Genomic DNA, 27,552 nt, shown 5'->3' with positions numbered 1-27,552 from the left:
ATAAAGTGGATAAATTTTGAATGTATACATTTTTTTTTTATTTCAGAACATTGCCTGCAGAATGGACAACACAGTGATGAAGGGTATGATTATTTACATGGTAAACGTAAAACTGTTATGGTGTTGATCATTCTTGTTATAGTCCTGATATGTCTAAGTATAATAGTAGGGTTAGGTTTTCTGATTCGTGAAATTTGTTGTGCTAAGCGTCAACAGAATCAAGACGGCCGTTACCGGCTTCTTCCAAAGTCAGATGAAGATGATGATGCTGACGATGAGTTTTTCATTCCAAGTATCAATGTAAAAGATTCTCTAAAAGCATGATGTATAAATTTATCTGTATAATCTTAATTTACAATTATATAGAATAAGATATCAGGGTTGCAAGTCCAAAATTTCTGAATTTCTGTGTAATGGAAATCATACTACTGATTGCAACACACAAATATCTTTACCTACATACATGTTCTGTGAACCCTCAGAAACTGAAAAATTTGAACAATTTAAAATTAAAATTTTATTTTCCATCCCTACAATTTTCTTTTCCATTTTTCCTTCAAAATTTAATGTTTATAAAAGTTTTAAATGTAATAAAATAGGTTTGCAATTTGTTTTTGATTTAATCAGTTCTAGAATATTCATGGGAAGAATAAACTGAAAAGATTATTGTGTTTTAACATTTAAATTGAGAGGAAACAATAATATGAATAGTTCTTCCTCGCCTGTATATATCTTTTGATAACTTCCAAAGAACATGGACTAAATTTAAAGTGATCTTATTGTACAAAACCTATGATTTGTAGTGTTTATATTTCATGAGTAAGTGTTGTACTGTTATGCACTATATTGCAGTAATGTACACAGAATGTACACATTTTAAAAAGATGAAAATTCATTGAGGCTTGATTGATTTATTAAGACATTGGCTGATTGGATCTTTGAAATAAAGATTGTTAACCTGATCTCAATGTGAGAATTCCAAAATGTAATGGTAAATATGACATATGTATTATTCAAGATATTTTAAGTAGTACTCCAGCTAAGAACCATGCAAAATGTGATACATGATTTGAAAACTTACATATTTTTATTTTTGGTATTTTGTTTAAAACTCTTAAGTTAACAGAAAATAATGTGCATTTTCATAGAACCCTTGTTCTTAAGAGATATAAATTATATAGAATGTACTATGTACAAATTCAAAATAAAGGGAGACAACTCTATAAATGACAGGTCTCACTAACCACTTCCGGGTCAAATGGCCACCCCCCCTATGTAGTACCAAAAACACACTGAACCTAGACATATGCATTGTAAGTGCATTATTTGTGTGTATTATGATTAAAAGTAGTCAAAATAAAGCTGAGAATGTGTACTTTAAAATCATATATGTAATTAAGTACAAAAGTGTATGAATATTGTTTACATGTGTGAGTAATTTGCCTCCATGCTGTCAGTTAGCAGAACAGGTAAAAATGTGGATTTTCAGTATTATTTATTCAAGTAAATTTTGTGAAGAATTTCTACTATGATCGTACCATTAGCATAATGATTTTTGAAGCCTTATTTTCCAAGCTTCGCAACGGTATGCAGCTTTAAGATGTCATTTGTCCTGGGAATTCACAGTGAGACTTTGAAAATTACTTTTTTAACATGTAAAGTAATGGAAACGTTAGAAGTGGTTAGTGAGACCATAAATTAAATCATGGCATATTTCAGAGAAATGCATAATTTGAGGAAAATTGCCTTTCTTGGTCATTATTTCCATTTTCCCATAAAATCAGTATAGTGATATTGGTAATCTGGCTATATTTTAAGAGGTGCATTGTGCAAGGTATTTTAAAAAACAACATAGCAACAACATTTTTATCAGTAACAGTGACTCATAACTTGACGTCATCCATGAAATACACAACGTCACTGCTTGGGATATTCAAAGTACTCAAATAGTCACACAGCACAGACTAAGAATCACACAGTAATGAAATAGGTATGATATAAATTGTTGAAATCTGTTCTTTTTTCATAATGATAAATGATATTTACTATTACAACTTCTTGAATTATCATAGGTATCAATCTGGTGTGACAAGTTAGTTAAAATTGTAATTTTTTAGTAATTTAGGGAAAATATCACTGAGGGGCATGATATAAAAATGACCATTTCTTTGTAGTCCTATGTCTGATTTTGATAGTTTCGGTCTTATTAGACTCACAATACCACAAGCTTTCATAAAATGTAAAAAAAGAAAAACATAAAAACTCATAAAATGTTTTTAAGGTCTCACTAACCACTTCCGGGTCAAATGGCCACCCCCCTATGTAGTACCAAAAACACACTGAACCTAGACATATGCATTGTAAGTGCATTATTTGTGTGTATTATGATTATAAGTAGTCAAAATAAAGCTGAGAATGTGTACTTTAAAATCATATATGTAATTAAGTACAAAAGTGTATGAATATTGTTTACATGTGTGAGTAATTTGCCTCCATGCTGTCAGTTAGCAGAACAGGTAAAAATGTGGATTTTCAGTATTATTTATTCAAGTAAATTTTGTGAAGAATTTCTACTATGATCGTACCATTAGCATAATGATTTTTGAAGCCTTATTTTCCAAGCTTCGCAACGGTATGCAGCTTTAAGATGTCATTTGTCCTGGGAATTCACAGTGAGACTTTGAAAATTACTTTTTTAACATGTAAAGTAATGGAAACGTTAGAAGTGGTTAGTGAGACCACACTAAAATGCAATAGAAACCATTGGATTTTCAATGTGAATTATCTCCCAAGAGCAGACAGATTAGAATGAACGATTATACATTTCATCGTATAGACCTATAAATCAACATAATAACAAAAAATAAAATGTGTAGCCTTTTTTGGGGTTATGTTACAAAATTTGCATGATTCTTAGCTGAAGCTTGAAATCTATTATTCCAGTATGCAATTTGGATATAGGAGTACATGCCCAGCTAACTTACATTTTCCCCTTACTCTTTTATGTTATACCTTATATAAACATTTCTCGTTTACATGTATATGTTTCTATATCAGTGTTTTTTGGTGTCTCCTTTTCTGAATCTCCTTTTTTGTTTCAAAACAAAATGATGTCTGCAGAGTAGTCTACATTTGTTTAATGTACAGATGGCTGATTTTTTAAAAGTGTTCTAGGAAACCATTTTTAATATATAAACATTTGGAAACATACTGAAATTACTATACATTCATGTAATAAATACAAGTAACATAGAGTTACATTAAACAAGTTGATTTTGCAAAGGACTTGCCTACATTATAAGTATTTTCACATTTTGGTGTTTTAAGTGTCAGTATCTGTAAGAATCAGGCAGTGGGTGAAACATGGTATGAAAAACCCACCATTTTGATAGTTTAATTTGACTATTTTCACCATCAGAATCAAGAAAAACAGACATATCATACTGGTAGATTGAGTTACGATTTCATTAAAATGCACTGAAAATGAACATTTCAAGGGCAGGTAACTCTATCAAAAATCTCATTTTTCTAACATTCTATTGAAAAATTTCTGAACAAAGCCAGTGATGCAGAGATCAAATATTGGTCTTTTCAAATAGAGAAAGCGTCCTTGAGTGATATTTTACTGTCAGATCGGTGGGGTTTTGACATGCATGTTTCTGATTTTCCCATTTTGCCTGATTCTTACAAACACTTACACTTAAATAACATTTGTGAAGAATAGGATATATATTTTTTGTAATCTATTTTCAACTTGACAACAGCATTACATAGAACTACCTGGTAATTTTTATATATCATTATGCTAAGGGCAAGAAAAAAAAAGAAATATCTTTTCCATATTGGCAATCCTTAACTGCTCAATGTTAGGTTTAGTTTAAACAATTTCTTAGTAAACGTCAGCTTCAGTTCATTAACAAAAGTTTATCAAATCTCCTGACCACACAAATTTCTGAAAACAATGATTCTTAAAGCAGTAATTTTTTTCTTGGCCTTAGTTGTTGAGATCTCGTGAAGACGTATGCTATGTTTTTGTACATGTGTGTATATTTTCTATTGTAACATATTATGCGATGTATTTTTGTTGACATTCAACATGCCTTTCATCAGCAAAATTTCCTGATATTTTTTGGTAAATGTTTACTTCAACTGACTGTACAAATATTTGATGTGAAACTGTATATCCCTGATTCATATTTTCACTATTCATAGTTCGTTTTTATTCTTTCATTTTATTATACTTTTTATGGAATTATTTTAATAATTTTTGGGTAAATGTAGGTACCACCACTTGTTTTTTTGTCGGCCCTTCCATTTGCTCTGACATATTGTGTGGGCATTTCCATTTAAACCATATTGTAAGTTATATATTTAGATGTGTATTGATTACGTTTTTGCATTATTATGTATTTTAATACACATGTAATTAGATTTAATTGAAGGTCAAAATTGTACTTGCATAAGCTGTGTTATTTTGACATTTTCCACTCAAAGTCATAAGCATTTAATAATAATTTACCCTACTGGTGCACCTGGTCCATGCTCCTAGTTTTTAGTGGAGTCCGAGTTGCTCATTTACTTTTGCTACTTTGTAACTATTATTTTGATTATTTTATGCTCTTTGTTGTGTGTTTTACAAGTCTGGTCTTTGTCCCTGGATTACATTCTTTTGGTTACCGCTTTAACCTTGGTCATCTTGGTTTCTCTTTCACCTCTAAATAGGCAAAATAATGAAATTGTCAATTTAAGAGGCTGTCCAAGTAAACATCAGGCAGATCCTATGATAAAAATAAAAAAACAATCATAAAAACAAGAAAATTTGGAGATATTTGGAGAAAATATAATTTGAATATTGTTTGGCCTACTAAATAAATGTTAACAAATAATTAAACAGGAATGCCCTTATCAATTATCAGAATCATAAAAAAATTGATATTAATGAGCAACAGTATCAAATGATAGAATTTTGATTTTTTTCACTTATAATCATCTACATTTACATAATTCAAGTCTTTGTGAAGATTAGGCTGAATGTGAAAATTCTGAAACATGCTTGTCGAAAATTCACCGATTTGACCATATACTGCAATTCAAGGAAGCCTTCTCTATTTGAATTATGCATTATTTGAACACTACAATACTGAATATGTTTGGAAATTTTTCACAAGTATGTTTCAAAATGAGTGTTTGAGTTATTTACCCTGGACATTTCGTTTGTGGCGCATATAAATGAAATTATGGCTCATGTGATCAAAGTAAAACAATATGGAAAATTTGTCCTAATAGTACAAATAGTCAAATTACACAGTTAAAGTGTTGGGTTCCTTTCAACCATGTTTTACTCAATGCCTGATTCTTACAGAGACTGATGCTTAATACAAAATCAAATACCTTAATCTATTTGGACTCATTATAGTCACATTTAATGTGTTAAATGTTTTTTTTTGTTTATTGACACAATGAGTAGGGTCTGAGTATAATGCTATTTGTAGGTTAAAGTTCTGTATTTTTTTTGCTGGGTTTAGTACTACTTAGACTTAAGTGGGTCTATATTGTTTTTTTTTTATTTTTAGGTCTGTTAGATTTTGTGTTATAATGATGGTACAGCTGAGCTGTTCATGCTTGTTCATGTATAACCGTTTTTGCTTTCAAAATTTATAGCTTTGCAGCATTGTAAGAGAATATGAATGTGAATTCTGTAATAACGTCTCTTATAGTTTTATTTGAGAGTGATATAATAAATTTGTCCGGACTTTGTATTTTGAGGGAATTTATCCAATCACCAAACATTCATTAATGTATGTGTAGAGTTGACTTTTTCCAATTTGTGTCAGTTGTTGTTCCAATTATGCTTTAAAAGATGGTCACAGCCTTGTTTATTATCATCATGGTTTATGACATTCATGGTGCCAGTTCAGTATCAGCGTTGGATGGGTCATAGTATATTTATAGGTGCGATTGAACAGGTCAGTTTCGCATACATTTTTTAGTATTTCGGACATATTCTGCATTTTCAGAATGGCTTTAACTGTCACAAAATCTTTCCTTTCATATTTGTTTACCTCAAAATTTTGCTAGTTGTAATCAAAATGTCTTAATCAAATAAATTTTTTATGTCAGAATGAAATAAGACTAAAATGGTAGTTCGTTCCATCCTCTGTATCACGAAATAATCATTGCCCCCTTAACTTTTTCTTAGATTAAGTTTGTCAGAGAGAGAAGTCATGAAGTTCCACTTACTACAAACTCTTTATTTTCATATTTTTAAATGGCAGATATCTTTCAGAATATTTTTCATCTTCAGAAAGCACAAATATAATTTGCTTCGCTGTGCCCATACAATTAAAAATCTCGATCTGCACTCAAAGATCAATGTGATGATTATGAATGATGATTTCTTGTTAATTTTGTAGTAATAATTATTTTTGTTTTTCATTGTTTATCTATTTGATGCAATGTTACAGAATTTTTCTATATAAATATTTTGGACATAAGTTCTAGTTTTATTTGGTTCCGCCAAATAGTACATACAGTTGTCAGTAACGATAAAAGAGACACAAGGCATTTGATTAATTAGACAGACCATGCTTTGTCATATACTGACACACTGTATGAGGTTTTATAGGACCGCAGACAAATTGCAATCGTAAAATGGCATGATGCTGTCGTCATCGTAGTATTTCCATGCAAATACGGTAAAAGTGTATGGATCTTTATGAAATTATACCACAATATACTATTCCACAAGGGGAAAGTTTGGATCGCTTATGAGAATTGTATTTTTGAGATGCTATAATATCTGGACATTGATTGTCATTTTTCATATTTATGAAATGCAAGACATTTTAGCAAATTTTTCAAAGGGACGTAACCCACCAACACCCGACAACCTGGTTGGCGGCTCATTGGTGAAAGGAAGAACAGTAAACATTTCTCTTTGAAACCTAAACTATTTACACTTCGGTTAGTAGCTAAATGGTTTGAAATTTATTATTCAAATGTAACCAAGTACTTACCACAGCTTACAATAAGTCAAATATTTGAATTTGAAGTTGACCTACTGCTGTCCATTGCTCCAATCGGACAGTAAACCAATCTGTCGGATTGGAAGGTTACTTCCCTTTGCTCAAAATTTAAAAAAAAAAACAAAGTCAAGGTGGGGAATATAAAAAAGGTCCTTTTGACTATAAGTGAATGGATATCTCTGATATTGTGCCATCCAAATAAAGGTAGGGTTGGATTTATTTGACTAGTACTTGTTTAGGAATAAGTTGTCATTTTGATTCAGATAAAATTCGTGTCAAAAATTCAATAAATCAAAATTCAGAGCTGTTTCAAGCTTGAATGATGTGTCCACATTTGTCTATTAAACTATTCAAGTTTCGATCTTTGGGCACTGCGAAGTATTTTGTTAATTTTAAGGTGTTAACTCAAAATAGCAACAACACACAGGAAAGCATACCACCACTCCCAGCCACATTATATGGATGCCAAACAGATAAATGCAGTCGTTATATTTCTTATTTCAACCACATACGTATCGGAGAAGCATTGGCTATCGATTTGAGTCATCCTTGAATCTTTCGAATGACCTCTTACTCTCAAACTGACTTGTAATATCATGACAGAACAGTATATTTTGGGTGATTCGTCATGATACACATTAAAACTGTTCTATTAATTAATACAATTGCATGTAGTAGCGTAGTCCGTGATGCTAAAGATTCTTTAAGCAGGTTTTTCTTCTTCTGATTATGTTTCTCTCGTACACATGCGCCTTGTGATTCTTATGCGATACCAGTTAGAACGGTAATTTGAAATATCAATTTACCCCACCTGCTTTTTTGGCAGACAGAAAACATATCCACCAACTGTTGTTTATATATCACTTGTTTGCCAAATATACATTGATTGAGAACTTCTGCATTATCTGTCACATTACTTTATCTATTGAATAAAAACAATGAAATGAATATCAGTACATGTATACATTTGTATACGTATGTGGAACAGAATAAAACGAAGTGTTAATGTTTTTATTAGGGTACGTACAGTATATTAATGTTGTCTTGGTAAAGTTATAATTATACAATAGTGAAAGAGTAATCAAGGGAACCAAGGTTATAGCGGTAATCAAAAGAATGTATTCCAGGGACAAAGAGTAATCAAGGGAACCAAGGTTATAGCGGTAATCAAAAGAACGTATTCCAGGGAGAAAGACCCGACATGGAAAACAGACATACACAACAAAGAACATAAAGTAACTAAAATCATACATACAAAGTAACAAAAGTAAATGAGCAACTCGGACTACGCTAAAAACTAGGAGCATGCATGAAAGTAATGCTTTGCCATCACTACATGTCATGTGCAAATATTAAAATACTTCTATGATTGTCTGTTCGGTATATTTACAGTATTATGGAAACGACTTCAAAATTAATAGAACAAATTTGATGCTTTAATCATTTTTAGTTTTCGATTTCCGTTTTTCATTTGTTTATTTATGTGATGCTTATACAAGAAATATTTCTTGATTTCTCTCGTCAAGAAACAATATCTACCTTTATGTACATGTCTGCCTTTAAACCAGTCAGAGAACGTATGGTTCATTCATATCTTAATCCCAAAAAGATATTTTGATTGGAAGTCCGTTAATATGCTCATAGAAACTTAAACGACAATTAGAATGCAAATAAAAGTAACTGGTGATATCAACTCCTGTAGTTTGGTTACATTATATTGAAGAAAAGTAAGGGGAAATTTCCCTCTAGAAAATTCACACTATAACCAGTCAAAATTTATTTCATAATATTGAGCAGATCCAAGAAAATGATTACAAGAATTTTTTTTAAGATGTAAAAAATGCATTTGAACAGCTTCATGGAGTATCGTGAGAAATGATGAATCCTCTTATCTGATCTAGATACAGACCCATACTTAAACATGACGCTTTAAAAATTACATTCTTAAAAACAAGTGAGTTAAAAACACACTAATATTAATAAAGTATTAAATCATAAATAAAGAATAACATTTACATCGAATACAATGCCTAGACATAATGTATATACGTACTTACTAGAGAGTGTCAAAGTTCTTGTCACTAGCACACATACTTAATTTTGTGTTTTCAAAGGCAGAGGAGATTTTTCTAAGTCCTCTCCGTTTTTATAAGCTGATTTTTCTTGCAAAAGGTGTAAAACCATCTCAAATGTGAAATTATTATACTATATCATAGCATGCAATATTCTAAATCATCATTTTACATATGAAAACAGATGGTTAACAAAGTTGAAGCTTATACAAAACTAAAGACATAAAACAAAACTGAATATTCATCAATGTAAGGCAGGTAACAGTTCTTTATACTTTGAATTTTGACTTGGAATTTTGGGATATCCAAATTACAATAATTTGAAATGTTAAAATAAAATGTCATGAAAGTATAAACATAATTCATATTTAAATTATAAGCAAAATATTAATTTAACAAAAAAAGTTTACAAAATGCAGAATATCTATAGTTTACTGTGCTCTATGAAAGCAGAAAATGTATATATAGAAAAACGAAATTTTACATTGTCCAATATATTGTTAACTAATTGAAATTCTATGCAAAAAGCATTACTGTAGGAAGCAAAAAATAACTATAAAGCTGTTTCTATGCTAATCATATTAATATCTGACTAGATTCATAAATATTCACACATGTACAATGTACATAAGTATATGATTCATAGTAGATAAAATAGGAAAAAAAAGAACAAAAATAGAAAAAAAACATTGGAAATCACGATGTTATAGTATAGGAATTTAATATCTTACAAACATTTTGAAGACTGATATACTTACATTGTTTTTTTTAAAATATAATTAAGACTTGTCTTATCTTTGACAAGATGGACGCATAGTCCATTTATTACTAATGAAATTTAAAAGAATATCAGTTTACTTTATTTTCTTTTAACATGAAAATATAGACTGATTATAATTACCTTCACAGATATATCTATAAGTGTTTGTACAATACGTGTCTGCCCACTGGTACCCAAAATCTTTATACATTACAATGCAATGTTCTCCAGTTCCGGCATTGTTGGGTTGTTCTCTGTCGGTACCTTTGTACCAATCAAAAAAGGAAATTGGGCGACGACTAGTAATCCAGTACCACTTGCCCTCACTTCCCTCATCAGTCCCTCCAAGCCAGTATCCTAGAAGATATTTTGACTTTTACGGTTATAATATCAACCTTTTTATGTAAATTACAACAATTTGATTTAGTTAATGACAAGCTTTTGATTTTTTTAGCAAACCAGATTATTTTGTGTATACTGATTTAGTACTGTGACGTCTTTACCGTTCGTTGGTTCGAAGTCCGAAATTCAAAATACCGATCTGATAACGAATTCATTCGTAATATTTTAACTGAGGTCCATTAGAAATTAAAATATCAGGAATGTTTCGTGTTTAATGAATGTCAACTGTCGCAAATCAGATTATTTCGTATAACCTGTTAGAAATTACAAACATTCTCTCAGAATTAAATATAAGAAGTAACACGCTTTCTTATTGGATAAAGAATTTGGTCCATCATATTATTTTGTAATGTGACTTTTACGTCATCAATCTTTTATAACGATTTACTCGTTGACGTTTGGTTCCAAAATAAAATTGTACCGTATGACTTTTATATTTTTTTTCGGTCTATTTGAATGGTCGGTGTCCAGACTTGAAAATAACCTGCTCTGTAGTTTATTTAGTGTGTACCACGTGATTGAGATTGTTTTTTCATACACCGAAAAAAATATAACGGTCATTCCTTGATTTACACTTAAACATTTTGTTAAGTAGTTGTTTTTGTAAGGATCATGTAAAATTTGAAAATGGGATACACCCCAAAAAAAGGCTACATATTTGTTTTTTGTAATTAAGTTGTTTTGTGGGTCTATATTATGAAATGTGTAATTATTCATTCAAATCTGCCTGCTCTCAGAAAATAATCAACATTGAAAATCCAATAGATTCTATTTTATTTTGAGTGTCATTTACAGAGTTTTCTCCCTTAATTTTGAATTGTATAGTGCATTTTTTTACAATTTGTATCTCTTATGAGCACGAGTTGTATGAAAAACCACATTTTAATTTCTGTTTACTAAAGCATTTAAAAAAAATATTAAAAAATAAAAGTATGTAGGCTTTCCAACCATTAATCACATTTTGCATGATTCTTAGCTTGAGTGCTACTTAAATGTTTGCTGATAAATATAGAATATTACGACTTCCAAACAAATATCACTTATTGAATAGTTAAAACCAAAGAATATAAATCTAAAAATAAATTATTATTTGTGTAAAAATAGCAAATGTTTTTCCAAGTCCTTTGTTTTCAATTTTGTATATTTTAAGAAGTAGTAATACCTTCGATACACAGAACAAGTCAATGGACCAGCTAACGAAACCTCCACCAGAGAATGTTTTGCAGTTTACATAGTGTTTTTTATTTATATAATGATATATTTGAAACATAAAGTTTAAAAAAAAATGCTTGTCTGCCATAAGTGCTCCGTTGCAACCTTAGTTATACATAATAAATTAATGTATGAGTGACTTCATCCGAAATTTAAAAAATCTTTTGGAATATTCAAATGGTACCATAATAATACCAAATACCTGACTCGCTCACCAATTCATTATTGAAAGTATTGCAACACATACATTCAACTCTTTGTGTTATTATGTATTTAAAATCAATAAATGTGAAATTTATACAAATTCAGCAGCTGTGGTTCTCCGGATAGCAAGAAATACACTGGAAAAAATGTCAAAAATGCATTTGTTGGGGATACCACTTAAAGAGAAATAAACAGATTTTTTTTCTGAAATTTGAACCAGACTGATCCGATATTTCTTAATATTTTGTCAAATGCCCCCTCATGTAGTACCAAAAACACACTGAACCTAAACCTATGCATTGTAAGTGCATTTTTTGTGTGTATTCTGATTAAAAGTAGTCAAAATAAAGTTGAGAATGCGTATTTCAAAATCATATATATAATTTAGTACAAAAGTGTATGAATATTGTATACATATGTGAGTAATTTTCCTCCATGCTGTCAATTAGCAGAAGAGGTAAAAATGTCGATTTTTAGTATTTTTTATTCAAGAAAATTTTTTGAAGAATTTCTATGGTCATCGTACCATTAGAATAATGATTTTGAAAGCTTTATCTTCCAGCTTTGCGATGGTATGCAACTATAAGGTGTCATTTGTCCTGGGAATTCACAGTTAAACATCGAAAATTACTTGTTTAACATGTAAAGTGATGGAAACTTTAAAAGTGGTTAGTGAGACAATCATTTCATCAGTTGAAAGTTTTTTTCCTATCTCTTATATTTTTCAGGATATTGACCGAAAATTGCAAAAACGTACTTTTTTGTCTTTCAAAGACAATAACTAACAAGGAGTCTTCCAACAATTTTGACCCAATGAAACTTTTGCAGGTCTTATCATAAGATATAAGATAAAATACAAAACGACCATCGTTTTTCGTCATTTAAGGGCAAAAAATCCAACAAGGAGTTGGACGCTGAAAGTAGATACAGTAGATATCCTACGGATGCCGGTGTCCAAATTTGGTAATAATCCACTGATAGAGGATTTTTAAAGAAATGTTAAAGACAGACGATGTCGACAAATACAATATACAAGGTGATGACAAAAGCTAAAATGTTTTATTTGTGTAGGTGAGCTAAAAAGAAGAAAGTTTTTTAGTATTTCCAAAATAAATATCAAGGGATAACAAATAAAAGTAATCCTGAATATCTTGAATTCACTAACGATAAATGTTGTTTTAGATACAACTAATAGTAAATTCAATACGTTGTATATCAAAATTCCCCTAAGGTAAAATAGGGGAGTATGGGGATACATACCAATACATTGTTCATCGGAAATTCGTAAAAAACAATAGAATCTCACCTTCCATGGTGTTTACCATCTTATTCCGGAAGAAATCTATACTGTTAAAAGTATCAAGTTCTGCAAGTCGTCCAGGTACATTTTCACATTTGATCTACAAAGTGGAAATAATTTATTATTCGCATTCACAAATGGATACAGCAGAGGACAAATCCAAACAAAATTATATTGATGCAGGCACGATTAAACCAAGAATCTCGATTTCAGATTAAACCCCAACTGAAATCAACTTCCATGGATATGATTTAACTACCGATTATCACACAATGAATTATGAGAAATTGAGAATTGAGAAATGTGTTTTCCAATTTTATGTTAACTGAAGGATGCCCGCGAAATCGCGGTCGATTGAGCAAAGTGTTGACACTGTACTAACTTGACGGATACAAACAAAATGAGTAATCGTTGCAAAGGATCTACGACTATCTACCAGACATCAATGGTGTACATTTTTGTTCCAATTGCTTCAGTGGTTTGAGAGGAGTTGACCATTATCCTTTCAGCGGCACTTGGTTTTCTTTTTGACTCAGAATTGTTTTTTTTTCTTTTTTTATTCACAGTACTTATTTTTAAATCCTTCCTTACCAAATTAACTTTTTTCCAAAGTCAGGATCGATATATTTTAAACAATCAAGCAAAAAAAAAAAAAAAAAAAACAAGCCCCCAACCCCTCGGACGTTAAATGATGCGTCCCTAAGCAAAGATTCATATCATCATACCAATGAACTTTCCTGGAAAAATTGGTTTAATCTGGGACAAAAAAAGCTGTTTTATTGGCCCCAGCTGGTTTAATTTGACCCAGGGGTATGGGGGAACTGATGTTTTACGAAGATGATGCCGACAAACGCAAAATGAAGACTTTAAAATTTGATATGGCCTGTTGAGGGAAAAAAAAAACCCAAACTCCATTAGAAACACTTGCAATGAACAATCTGACTACTGCAGACACGCGCTGCGTCAATTACGTATTAATTCAAGATTAGCAGCCTCTGCCTGTAACCCTGGTGCTATTAGCTGGTTATCCTGATACTTTGCCCAAATTTTCACTCTATGGGCAGCAACCTTGATTTTTAAGTTATCAAGAATTCCGTTTATGTGCACGCTACGGGGGCCTTCTTATGGTGTATCCATCTGCACCATGAAAACTGATTTATTCAAAGGGTCATAGTTTTCCTTTCCTCGTTTGTCTACCCCGGACATGACTTTTTATGAGCAACTCGGCGGGTGTTTCTAGAAAAGCAGAGGACGCTCACCCTACTGGTGCACCTGGTCCATGCTCCCAGTTTTTAGTGGAGTCCAAATTGCTCATTTGCTTTTGTTACTTTGTATGTATGATTTTAGTTACTTTATGTACTTTGTTGTGTGTATGTTTTTTCCATGTCGGGTCTTTGTCCCTGGATTACATTCTTTTGATTACCGCTATAATCTTGGTTCCCTTGATTACTCTTTCAAGTAGGTTATTAAAGTGGTGCCTTAATTATTAACTCGAAATATATTTAGGTGTTGGGTGGGAGGAAAGAGAGAGTTGGGTTGAACACCCAATAATTTTCTGAAAGTTCTGCTCGCTCCGCTCAGTTATAAGGTTTATAACAAATTCTTAAATTATTCAAAACAATGAGTAGGGGGTTTACCAGCCATGCCAGTTTACACATAAAAAGGTGGAGGGGTCCGATCTTCGGGCCCAGATGGATACACATAGATTGGGGGAGGTTTATTTCGACACGTTCTATGCCTTCTCACGTCTGGACAGTTTTGCACCCATGAGAAATGGTGGATGTTTGATTCAGCAAAATAATGAAATTACAATACTCGGGCAGTACGTGGATTGAGCATGCGAGAAAGCGTATTAAAACACACGGACCAATGACGGTCTGCGAATTTGGGTATTTTCCCCAAAATTTGCGTTTTCCGTAGAAAAAAGGCATAGTTTCAACGACAAATTTAGGAAATACGCATCACTACATTTAAACAAATATATTCGACCTTGTATGGTTTTATAGAAGTTGCGGCTCAAAGGAATCGGTCTTTCTTTAGTAGTATAAATATTCACAGAAGATGCGTAATTTGCGCAAATATTACTTTGGGAAGAAACGTACAAAACTATGTAAATTTATAATTGTAATAAATTCATTCTCCAGCATGCTACAAAATGAGACAAACAAACATTTTCCCCCTGCAGATACTTTATTATTCGACGAACATTTGATGTTTCATTTATGTATTAATATTTTCAGTTTTACAATTCAAAGTATAATCTTTGACATGATTACTCTTCACAAAATTTTATCAAATGTCCGTTTAGAAATTGGGAAGTAGTACACCTTATCCCTATGTGAAAATTACAATCAACACACAAAAATCGCATATGAAAAAAAGTGTTGAGATTGCGTAATGGTGAGGAGAAGTCATAACAGCAAAGGCGCGTGCAGACAAGTAGAAATGCTTTAATAAGTTGACACTATTAGCGGCAAAATTAAAACCATAAAGGTCAAAATGTAAAATACCAGAAAACCAAAAATTACAAACACACAAAAAACCCTCTTAACCGGAGATAATTTATATATAAAAATTCAAATGTTAAAACAGTTGAGCACGCCATTTCATCTGTTTTATTGATTGTTTTGAGTTTTGTACTTCAGGCAAAATCGTACTCATCACCTCGAAGTATCATGGTTAAAACAGGAATAGCCTGATCCTTACATGGATCTTCACTTTATAAATCTCCCTTTACCTTTGCATCGTTGAAGGTCAATTCCTCTGAACCGACAAAATATCTCTTGTTTTCAAACATAATACATTTACCTATAAAAATGAATTTTCTGTTAGTAACATTATTCGTACTGAACTCCTTGTATTTCTAAATCCAGGACGCCTACCTTACCGATACATCTGGTCCATGCTCCCAGTTTTTAGTGCAGTCCGAGTAGCTCGTTTACTTTTGTTACTTTGTATGCGGCATTTGCTTTTTTTATGTCTTATATTGTGTATGTCTGTTTTCCATGTCTGGCCTTTGTCGTTTTAGATTACATATTTGATTCCCACTGGACTCGTGGTTCCTTTGATTATTCTTCTCATTAATCTGAATTTAAAAATTTATGAAAATAATTTACAAATGACATTAGCAACAACAGGATTTTTTTCATATGTAAATGTCATTAAATTATACATATCTAATTACAAAAGAAAATACAGCATCTTAAGTAGAAGTTAATATTACCATGGATACTGGTTTCATTACTACAACTTAATGAATACACAAGCAGAACCTTTATTGTGGTATGAATGATGAAGATGAAATATCCTTTAACTATTGCAGTCATGATACATGCATCTGAAGAAAAGAGATAGAGTTTTAACGCGATTGCAAGTAAGCTATGTCAAGATACACAAACAGAACTTTTTCTGTGGTTAGAATGATGAAGATAAAATATCCTTTAACTATTGCACTCATGAAAAATGCATCTGAAGAAAATAGTTATCAACCTATTTCAAGTCTGGTATTTCAAAGATAAACAAAACACCCAAACAGACGAACAACCAGACAAATAGAACAAAACAAAGACAAAATTTCAATTTAAAAAAAAAAACAACAACTAAAAAGCCAGATAAATAAAAGCAAACAATACAGACAACACGAAAAAAAAGAAATGCAGAGTAATATTCTAGTGAAAATAAAAGCCGAAAACATCACTTTAGAGTGCTAACAGTATTGCATTCCCATTTTCTCCTTTTTGTTTTTTTTAATCAGAATTTTAAGGTATATTATAAATAACAATTCATTCCCCGACTTTTCATTTTTCATAGAAAAAGACAATCTTTCCCTTACACATTTAACAAACTTCATTATTTTTTTTTAGATATTTTGCGTAATGGAATGCAATTAAACTATAGTTGAATATCCGGAACATTTTATTATTAGATCAAAGGCGAATTCAATTTTGTATCTATCTATGATTCTGCTAATTCCTATATCATGACACCAATATACAACTAATACAATGATTTTTATTCAAAATGAATTTAAGGTGTCTTTATAAATCTGAATCCTTCATCACTATGCCATTATTTCTTGAATTGGACTTGTTTATATAAAAGTTTTGAGACACTTTACTTGAAATGAAATCATTACTTGTAATCGTGGATTTCAAATATATGACTAATTTTACAGCTTTTTAAATAATGAATGATATCCTTAAAATCATTTTCTTGTATGTTTGTAGTGTGTAGTTAAAAAATCATAACATCCTTCATTCAATGAAAGACTCTACGGTTGGTGACCTTTTGAATGTGCCTTTTTCTCGTGCATGTTAGAAACAAGTAAAAAAAAAACATTTTTCTAAGTAACACTATTAGAACATAACAATTTAAATTAAACAGTGCGATTTTAATCAAATATAAGGAACGATGTCATTTTATCATTAAATCATAAATCGTAAGCTTCTAATGAAGAATTAAAAAAGAAAAGTAATCATATAATGTCTTTGTATACCTTTTATTGTGACATTTTTCGTTCCAAATATATACTAATATCTGTCATAAAGATGTCCTCTTCCATTGAACATGACTTTCATCGATCATTACGGTGGACGTTTAGTGTATTACATGAACTGCTTTTTTTTTTATTAAAGATGTTTGTAAGATGATGTTAAACACTTATCATATACTTGAATACGTATGTGTACCTATGAGTTTTGAACTCTTTATACTTCTATTCCGCATACACCGTTTAAATTCCGACTCAAAAACATTATACATCGTTTTTACTCCAAAAAGACGGTACACCTAGATACAAATATGTAGTTCTTAATAGAGATACCTCATACATTGTAAAAATAATTCCAAATCTAACATTCTGTAATTTATGACCGATAAAACATTTGTCCAGTATGGTGGACGCAGTTTTCAAAAAATAGTCGGCATTCCAATAGAGACAAATCTACCCCAAAGAACTTAAGATAAAGGATACTTCAGACACTGTGAAGTCAGCTTCATATATTGACCTATACTTAGAGATCGATGATCAAGGAAAACTATACGACAAATGGGACTTTTCATTCCGTATTGTCAACTTTCCTTTCATGTGTGACAGCATCCCTTCAGCACCTGCGTATGGTCTTCATCATGAACTCGTGGATCGTTTCGGTTTATCCATCTGCACATTCAAAACTGATTTGTTAAATGTGTTGTGGTCCAAGCTCCTATTTATTAATAGAGTCCGACAGAGTCCGAATGGCTCATTTACTTTTGTTACTTGCATTATTTTGATTTTTTTAATGTTCTTTGTTGAGTCTGTCTGTTTTCCATGTCTGATCTTTGTCCCTAGAGATAACATTCTTTTGATTTCTGCTATAATCCTGGTTCCATTGATTACTCTACGCTTCTTTGTTCTTATACAGATTTATAGTCTTAAACCTTTTGTTGTTACCTGCTATATCTTGTCAACACTCAACGGTCTCTCGCCGTTGGAACGTTCGGTTTTTTACAGCCTCTTTTATTTGGAGTCTTTGTAAGAATCATCCAAATTCCGAAATATGTGATACATCCCCCTCAAAAACAGCTACTAAGTTTATTTTTGTTATTAAGTTGCTTTGTATGTCTATATAATGAAATGTATAAGTATTCATTCCAATATATCTGCTTTTAGAAAATAATCTGTATTGAAATTCCGATATTTTCTATAGTTTTTTAATGTTATTTACAGAGTTATCTCCCTTAACTTTGAATTCTACACTACATTCTATATATTTTTTATCTCCCGAGAACAAGCGTTATATGAAAAGCCACATTTTAATTTTGCATGATTCTTAGCTACTTAATTATGCTTGAGTGTGATGACAGTGTTGCTGCATCCCTTTAGTACTTCTTAATATAGAAGGTGTTTTCAAAATTTCTATTAATGCTAATTTTTCATTATATATTATCATTTTATCCTTAATAGATAAGACAACTTTGCAGAACTATGAAAGTAACAACAAAAACATTTAGATCGTAGTAAGAAATTTGACCTTTGAAGCGTGATCTCCCGAAGTACAAAATTATTATGTTGTAATAAAAGTATTTACACAGACCATATCGCTTACGTTTAATTCACCAAAATGTTTCAATTCAAAATCAAATTCATAGATTTTGTGTCGTTGTTCTAATAAATTACCCAAGTCTTAGATAGGATTTGTAGATATGACAAATTTCAGCTTTTTATATGTAGTAAAAATTCCATTTAATCATTTTCTTCTATATTAACAAATCATTGTAGTGTCCTTTATTCAGTAAACGACGACTCAGACGCTTTCTTCATCACGCGAGAAAACTTCAGTTAGTGAACTATTTTATGTAGGTTTACTTCTTTTAAAATGCATCTTTTGCTCATGCATGTTTAAACAGGTAAAAAAACAGTGTTTCCTGCTACAACCAATTTTAAACAGAATATTAAAAAAAAAGTACCTTGTGAAAAACAAAACAACAAATATATCATTTTATGATGTTTCTGTGACTTTGTTTATCTTAAACAATGTATCATTTCTATACTTTGATCTAAAATAGAGTATGCATTTTAAAAATTTCTTACCTGAATGTGCACCTAAATTGTTAATAAGTAAACATTGTAATATGATATTTTCTTTTCTTCAAACTCATGTGCGATTTCCACGAAAAGGGTACTGTGTAGAAAAAGGACATGGACCTTGACAAAATAAGAATAGCATTTAAAACCTCTCGATGTTTGTATCATTGAATTTTTTCTTGACATATCGAAGTTGGTGTGAATAAAAATAGACAATACAGGTATTTTTTCTATCAAGGAAAACATTAAAAATTGTTACTTAAGTTACACGCATCTCGCATTTCTTATTTGTGATTAAGTATAAGATATTGTGTATCTATTTTACTAAAATAATGACCCTTGTACTGAATATCTGTACATATACAGGCATTTTCGTAGTGATATAAGATTTTGTGAAAACGAAACAAAAACAAATATTGAAATGTTAAGCTTACAGGACACCCTTTTTAAAATCGTAACAATATATTCAAATTCAAGGAAAATGACTTAAAACTGTGTATAAACAATTCAAAGAAAACAAAACTGATACTAAACTAATACTGACACTAAAACTTAATACGAAACTCAAACTTCAGTAGAAAAAAAACATTATGTTGACTACATACTGTAAACCCTGTTTTCTTTTATACACTTTTATATTCTGAATTTTCATGTTTATACCTGTATGCAAAAAAATACAACGCTGTGACTATTTTATTGGAATGCTTTATGGATTTCATTAGCTCATCATGGAATCGGTCACTGCCTCAGATGTGAGATATGGGTACTGACACTCATTTTGTTACAAATGGAATATAAATCTTAAAGAAAAAAAAGAAATGAAAATTGAAGTGTACGTGGAGGACAAAAGTATCATTTTAGGTACAATGCTCATTAACTAATTTTAAATCAAACCATATAAATCCTGTTACAAGTTAACTTTTGTAAAAAAAGTTATTTCAAATCTTTGTCAAATGGAATATGTTTTATAATTTGTATTGTTTACTAGTATTTGTATTCACTGCGGAACCATTTATTCCATAACACAGTAAAAATCTTTAAAACAACTTATTCTCTGTAGCTTTTCAGCGAATAATTTCATATGAACATTTTCGGAACAAATATTGAATATGTGAATTCATGGCAGAACCGTTTACAATCTATCACGGATATACAAGAATATGATTTAGCACAATAAATCAAAATTTCATATCCGTTTATGAAGAGATTTTTTTTCAACTTCTCATGAATGTCGTATATGTATTTGTTTTAACGTCCAATGTTACTCTGCCTTCTATATACCACGTGCTTAGCAGCTATTCAATGTCTCTCAATTTTTTGGGTATGACAACTCGGCTGGGGATCAAACACACGACCTCCCATACTCGAGGCGATCACTACCCACTGATTAAAAAGGAAGTTTTGCAGTATTGTGAAATGTAATGTAATTATTAATTAAAGCAATCGTGACTCTAGAAAGGCTCAATATTCATAAAAAGCATTTCAGGGACTCTCGCTTCCGTCAGTTTTACCAAGCACGTATAAGATTTTTGATGCATTCTGCAGGAATATGAACTTTTCAAGAATCTACATGTTCAAAATAATCATAGCGGCGTCGATGTCGAACACCATCATATATCAATTCCAAAACGTTCCTCCTAAAATAATTCCAAATGAACTCGTGAATCGTTACGGTATATCCATCTGCACTATTAAAATTGATTTGTTCATCGTATCATAGTTTTCCTTTCCCCTTTCGTCTACGCCCGACTTGAATTTTTATGAGCAAATCGGTGGGTGTTTCTAGAAACGCAGAGGACACTTACCCTACCGGTGCACCTGGTCTATGATCCCAGTTTTTAGTGGAGTTCGAGTTGCTCATTTACTTTTGTTACTTCGTATGTATTATTTTTAGTTACTTAATATTCTTTGTTTTGTATGTCTGGTTTTCATGTCTGGTCTTTGTCCCTGGATTACTTTCTTTTGATTTCCGTTGAAATCTTGGTTCCCTTGATTACTCTTTCCTACTCTTTGCATGCTATCACAGCATCATCACTACGCTCTGCAGCAATTTTGAAAAAAGGTAATATCGTGGCTCAGCGGACACAGCCATGGTACTATCATACCCGGGAATATAGTTTGTGCTTCTTGCTCTTTATTTATGACATTACACTTCCCCTACAATTCAGCTTAAATTATAGTTGTTTTACACCAATAATTCGCTGTTGGTCTTTTTGATGATATTTTTCTAGAAGGTTATTGTACGTATTATTATTTCACTTACGTTTAGATCAGACATTACAAATTGGATAGTTATTGTATGTTATAAAACGTAGAAAGAAATCTCATTCTCAAATGAATTAAAATTCACTAGATAAATATATTTGAATCTTAGCAAAAGATATACTTACTTTTGGAATCCTTGTAAACTGACCATTCGATTGAGGCATTGACAAACGAAACGAAAGTAACTTGATTGCGACAACTTATTAAAAATGCATTTATGCTAAATATTGCTTTATTTGTAGGAAAGTATGTCCAAAGTGGAATTCAAATTTATCATTCTAAATATTAAGAACCATTTTCTTGTTAAATGTCTGTTATGTTTTTCTCATTCTAAATTCATGTGACTTTAAATCTAAAGTTTTAATTTGAACATAAATATTTCATAATACACTCAATACTCGTGATCGTATATAAAGTCAATTGATTATATAATAGTTTTGTTAGGCAAAGCACAAAATTAAGTGCGCGATAACTAAGGTAAATGATATATCTATAATATATACACGTAAAATAGAGAACGTATTCGGTGACATACATTTTTTTCCAATAAATTGAGCACGAGTTATCCTATCTCAATTGAAGTTTGGTACCTTGGTATTAAAATTGAAATTTTGGAGTTTCTTCATCATTCACTAATCTAGAAAACAATTCTTTATAACGAAAAAACATTAAGCATGACCTACCATAAACTATCATAAATTTTAAGAGTTTAAAAAAATCCTTACATGCCATGAGGTTACAATTCATAAAGTTCAAGCATTAGTATTAAAAGCAATCTTTACACCGTTACTGCTAAAATTGTGAATTGCTTAAGTTACTATACATCATAGTGGATAAAGACTAAAACAATAATCAATATGTAACAGTCAAAATTTCCTTAAGGCTATTAGCTGTTCCATTATCATTATAAAAAATAATAAATGTAAATATGTTGTTTTTATATGGATAAAGTAGGATACAAAATACATTTGCAACAGTCTATGTAAAAAATCAATCAACTAGCCATTAAAGTCTCTCTAAATCAACATCGAATAAAACTTCTGACTTGACTAATGACCAAATATTTATTAAGTAAAAAAAAAATAACAATGAAAAAACAACCTAAAGTTAAAACTGGACCTAATTCAAGATGTCATAGCCAAATGTAGGTATTTTCTTGACGTGATATAGCGCCTTACGTTTACGTTAATACTTTCTCACACTAATTTCTAATTGTTTACCTTCGCATATGTATCGATAGAGGTGGTCACAATTGTTGTCAGCCCATTTGTAGTTAAAACTACTCCATAGCACCAAACAATGTTCAAACGACACTGCATTATTTGGTTACCCCAGTCAGTAATGTTTATTATTCTTTGGCTTGTGACCCAGATCCAGTTATCTTCAGTTTCGTCATCAGATCCTCCAATCCAGTAATCTAGAAAGAATTTGAACTTTAACCATTTTCGTACTGTGTCAAACATTTAAATTAACCTCCGAACTGAGAGCTGTACCAAATGCAACTTTGTGATTATGTTTGCAGAAACTGTTCCTGGTTCAACGTTTAAAGTCATATATAGTTCAATTCCATAATAAAAACATATCAGGTACAAAATTTTACATAGGTGTATAAAGATATTTATCTACTTCGCCCGAATTAATATGTTTTACATTAAATTTTGAAAACATTTATGAAAACATTGTAGCGCTGTAAAATAGTCACTGATAATGTAATTGAGTGATTGTTTGATTGATTACAGATATTCTTGCATTTCGGGACTAAAACGATTGACTAATTAACCAGTACCCGCCTGACCTATTAGTCTGAATTATATCTTTCTTGCTTTATTTGCAAGAAGCAACAGCCCGAAGGTAGGTTGTCATTCCATTTGGCAAACTGATACATTATTCAAACCCCGGGCTGACTAGACATCACTCTATTCCTAAATACAGCGAGCTTAGATGAATTAGTGGCTTCCAATTTTAAAGTCTTTGGTATGACTCGGGCTGGAATCGAACTCCAGGTCTCGATTTCGCAAAAAGTCGTCAGTGTAAAGTTGATCGTAAGTAATGACGTCATAAACTGAAATGGCTTTGTGACGTCATGATTTACGATTAATTTCACACTTACGACTTTTTGTGAAACCGACGCCTGCACTCTAGTGTAGTACACTACGCAACTTGTGTGGTGTCCATGGTCATATCAAACAATGTGTCAAAATCATATTTTACTTTGAAGGTAATCAATCATTCACGAAAACGCAACGATATATAAAGATTGATATTGACGACTTCTGATTACCATCGAAAATAAAGACCTGTCTAAACCCTACCATGATCAATCAGAAAACTTGTGTGAACGAGACTCTCTAAAACTCTAAAAAGTCTCTATATAACAATTTTAATATATTTAAAAGTCAGGTTAACCGAATATTTAAACTCAAAAAGTGACTCGATTTATATAGGTTTTACTTAACATAAAAAGAAGCTTCTATTATAATTTTGTTAGAAGAATTTACATTTACATTGGTCATAGTGAATGTTTTAAGTAGCTTTTTTATGAAAAGATTTGCCAACATTACATCACTATTTATTTCCTTGACTTGAACTGCTCAAGAAAATATAAACAAACCTCCACTTTTCCCCTTTTGTTGCATTTTATCCCTGAAGAAAGCTATTTTAGTTGTGGTATCAAGTTCCACCAATCTTCCCGATCGTTGTTTACAATTTAACTACAATGAAATTCAATAGATGATTATCTAATTCTGACTGCTGTACAATATAAAATAAACGATAAGACTAAAGCTTTAAAAAAGTACTTGTGTTTTGTAGGACTTTAAGCTGCAGGACGTTCCTTTTTACATCAAAACAACATTGTAAGTAATTAGTTACTTGGTCACACCCTAGCTTTTAGCGGATATTGTTCTGTCCGTTTTTCAGCATGTACTTTTTAGTTTTTTTTGTGTTTTGGTGATGTTTTATTTGGTGATCGCTGCTTTGTCTTGATTATATAAATATAAAAAAATAATGAACAACTCCCATGTGCACGCTTATCAATACGATCACTTGTTCTACCTTCGCATCGTGAACTGGCAATATCTGAGCTGATGAAATACTTCTTTCCATCTAATCGAACACACTCAGCTACAATGAGATAATATCAGAAAATGTACCGTATTTTGTTCTAGCTATAGTTCCATTATACTCGTCTTCACTTATCGATAACTTACAAGGTGCAGCTGAAATGTGCAGAAAGACAATTAGAGTATATTTGGGTCGTAGAAAAAATAATGAAGAATATGTTGTCAAAAATAATTTTAAAAAGGAGAATAGAAAAAATGTATACTTAAAGATCTTTTGGGACATACAATATACCTACTATCTATGTTCATGAATTGTCACAAGGAAAAACAAATTCATATGTTGCTCAATTTTTTTTTATTACAAAACCTACCGTTGATATTATTTTTATCACTGCACTCCAACGCTGGCACCAGTCTTTTTAAGACTGTCGGTATCATGCAGAAGATGACTAATGTATTATTCATATCTAGATCAATGTATGAACTTTCTGAAATATTAATGTTATAACAAACACATATATTTTAAGCTTGGGTAATACACGAAAGAGGCGTTAAACTCTTTATCTCAATTTGAAACATTCAAATGTTAAGGAAAGACAAATTATATATCTGGTGTTACGTATGTAGTGCTCACCTAAAATCACATAGTATTGAGGAATGATCATCATTACAAGAAGGATCAGCATAATCTTCAATTTGGTTCTAGCGGTGCGAGCTTTTCATAGAAACTTTTCATTCATCAGTGACAACATACCATCAGCGTATGGAGATTTTATGTCACACCACAAAAATTGAATGTTCACCAACATCGTTTATCGTTAAATGATGTATCCATCTACACCATCAAAATCAATTTGTTCACTGTGACATAGTATTCTTTTCCTCTTTCTTCTACATCAGACGTGATGATATATAAGCAACTTCAGGTTTTTTGTTGATTGTGCTTTTTTTTCCAAGCCAAGTCGTTATCTTTGGATTATGTTCTTTAATTTGATTGCCGTTTGAATCCTATTTACCATTATTGTCCTATATTCGTTTTAGACGGCTAGATATTTGCGATATCACGCTATCGAAGGTTAGATACGAACATGCGATAAGGAAAAATCGCTGTTGCGAGTGGTTGATATTATTGTGATTTATTTCGATTCTAATAGTTTCATCCTATTTTATAATAGACACAGCCTATATGTTGCACGAAATATTGCTCATGCGTTTACTTTTTTATCATAGCTGTTTTCTACAGAACTTTGAAGGACGTTATATTAGAATTGAAAATCAAAAACAGAATTAACTTTCCATAAACAGTAATTTGTCTCTTCCAAAAATCATATCGGAATTTTTTAATGCTACACAAATTAGATCAAAATGTACATATATCACTTACTGATTTAATCTCTTACCTTTTATACATAAGGTATATTTCTACTGACACTTTCCGTTCATAAATAATACACTTAAGGCATTCCACGAAAGCCATATTCTATTCTTTGTAACGGTGTAAAAACATACACATTATTTTTCAACTTGGTTAATATATTCAATATATTTCAATTGAAATCACATTGTCATACAATTTAAAAATGTTAAAAGGCACTCATCGTACAACAACAGATAAATAATTAACCTTATATCCAGTAGAGGATCGAATATTTTCTGTGTAATAAAGTTGAATCGTTACATGTAAAAATATATATATTGTAATGCAACTCACGGTTTCTCTCCAAAACAACTCTTTTTTGACGTTTATTTTCTCGACGTCACTGGTGATTAGGAATATCAATCAGCTGGTCAGTCACAAAGGAATCATATTTGATTGCGAGATAGTATAATCATTTGATTTAGTTTTTACCGGAGCGTGCACACTTACAAAATTACCTGTTTACATCGTGGTATTTGGATTTCATGATCATCTCTCAGTTATTTAGTATGTCTAGCTCGTTATGCTGTATGTACATCTTTATGAATCACCTTGTAAACCCCAGCATCATTAAAAGTAGTTATGCAAGATGTCTTTTGATAAAACTATAATAATTTTGGTTACCTCAAAGAAGACCAAAAACGTCACGCAAAACAAAATATTACACACAGAACACGACTCTTCTGTACGAAAAAAAAAAACATCAGTTTGTCTAACGAAATACAAATATATGCTTTTTAATATACAAGTAATAAATACTAGATTTTATTTAAGTGTCAGTCTCCGTACGAATCAGGAGAAAGTCGAAACATATTATAAAAAAACCATCATTTTGAAAAAAAATAATTTGATTACTTGCACCATCAGAAGCAAGGCAAAAAAGATTTTCAATATTACTCTGATGATTTTGATTTCATGATGCATTATTGTTTTCCCTTTGCCTGATTCTTACAAAAGCTTACACTTAAAACATGTTTATTGCAAAGCATCACGTTGAATTGTTATCTTAAAAAATAAATAAATAAAATAATAATAAGAAATAACTGATTCCCTTCACACCACACTATATAACCACACTTTTTGACATAAAATTTGCTGTACAATAAATTTTGAAATATAAGTCTGATCAAATACGTCATTTATTTTTAAAATACAGTGAAACGAGTGAAAACATTATCCCTTTTTGGACTTTAAAATTGATTCGGCTTAAGGGGCTACGGTTTAACAATTTTCTTTTACAAAGTACAATTAAATTGGTAAAGATGGAC

At 31.1% G+C, this 27,552-nt stretch overlaps 2 protein-coding genes across 12 annotated transcripts in view; one reads left to right on the top strand and one right to left on the bottom strand.

Annotated features, from left to right (window-relative positions):
* The window catches only part of LOC148621256 (furin-like protease kpc-1), a 75,316-nt gene extending 68,822 nt beyond the window's left edge, over positions 1-6,494 (top strand). For 2 of the 3 annotated variants that reach the window (XM_088575401.1, XM_088575400.1), the window contains one exon: positions 47-6,494. In XM_088575401.1, the coding sequence (XP_088431527.1) occupies positions 47-324 (278 nt within the window). In that variant the 3' untranslated portion in view covers positions 325-6,494. The remainder of the gene's footprint in view (positions 1-46) is intronic. The other variant, XM_088575405.1, reaches the window with a different exon arrangement.
* On the bottom strand, positions 5,551-26,732 carry LOC148621255 (perlucin-like). 9 transcript variants are annotated; one of them, XR_015921130.1, is made up of 11 exons: positions 26,579-26,732; positions 25,239-25,355; positions 24,860-24,928; positions 24,417-24,516; positions 20,201-23,222; positions 19,547-19,660; positions 16,199-16,312; positions 15,713-15,783; positions 12,982-13,075; positions 8,565-10,214; positions 5,551-7,947 (listed from the first exon to the last, which is right to left on the bottom strand). XR_015921130.1 is itself a non-coding variant. In XM_088575407.1 (5 exons), the coding sequence occupies exons 1-5, from the start codon at positions 17,734-17,736 to the stop codon at positions 9,967-9,969; spliced, it is 600 nt and encodes a 199-aa protein (XP_088431533.1). In that variant the 5' UTR covers positions 17,737-18,400; the 3' UTR covers positions 5,551-9,966. The 9 variants fall into 9 exon arrangements, 1 of the variants encoding a protein (XP_088431533.1); XR_015921129.1 differs by having other exon boundaries at positions 19,547-23,222; positions 24,860-25,023; XR_015921127.1 differs by having other exon boundaries at positions 19,547-23,222.
* Between the last annotated feature and the right edge of the window lie 820 nt (positions 26,733-27,552).

This window comes from Perna viridis, chromosome 3, assembly GCF_037379345.1.
Source record: "Perna viridis isolate PV_CMFRI_1.1 ecotype Kerala chromosome 3, ASM3737934v1, whole genome shotgun sequence".
NCBI classification, from domain to species: Eukaryota; Metazoa; Mollusca; class Bivalvia; order Mytilida; family Mytilidae; genus Perna; species Perna viridis.
Note: the sequence above shows the minus strand (reverse complement) of the source record. Positions and strands in the feature narration are given on the sequence as shown.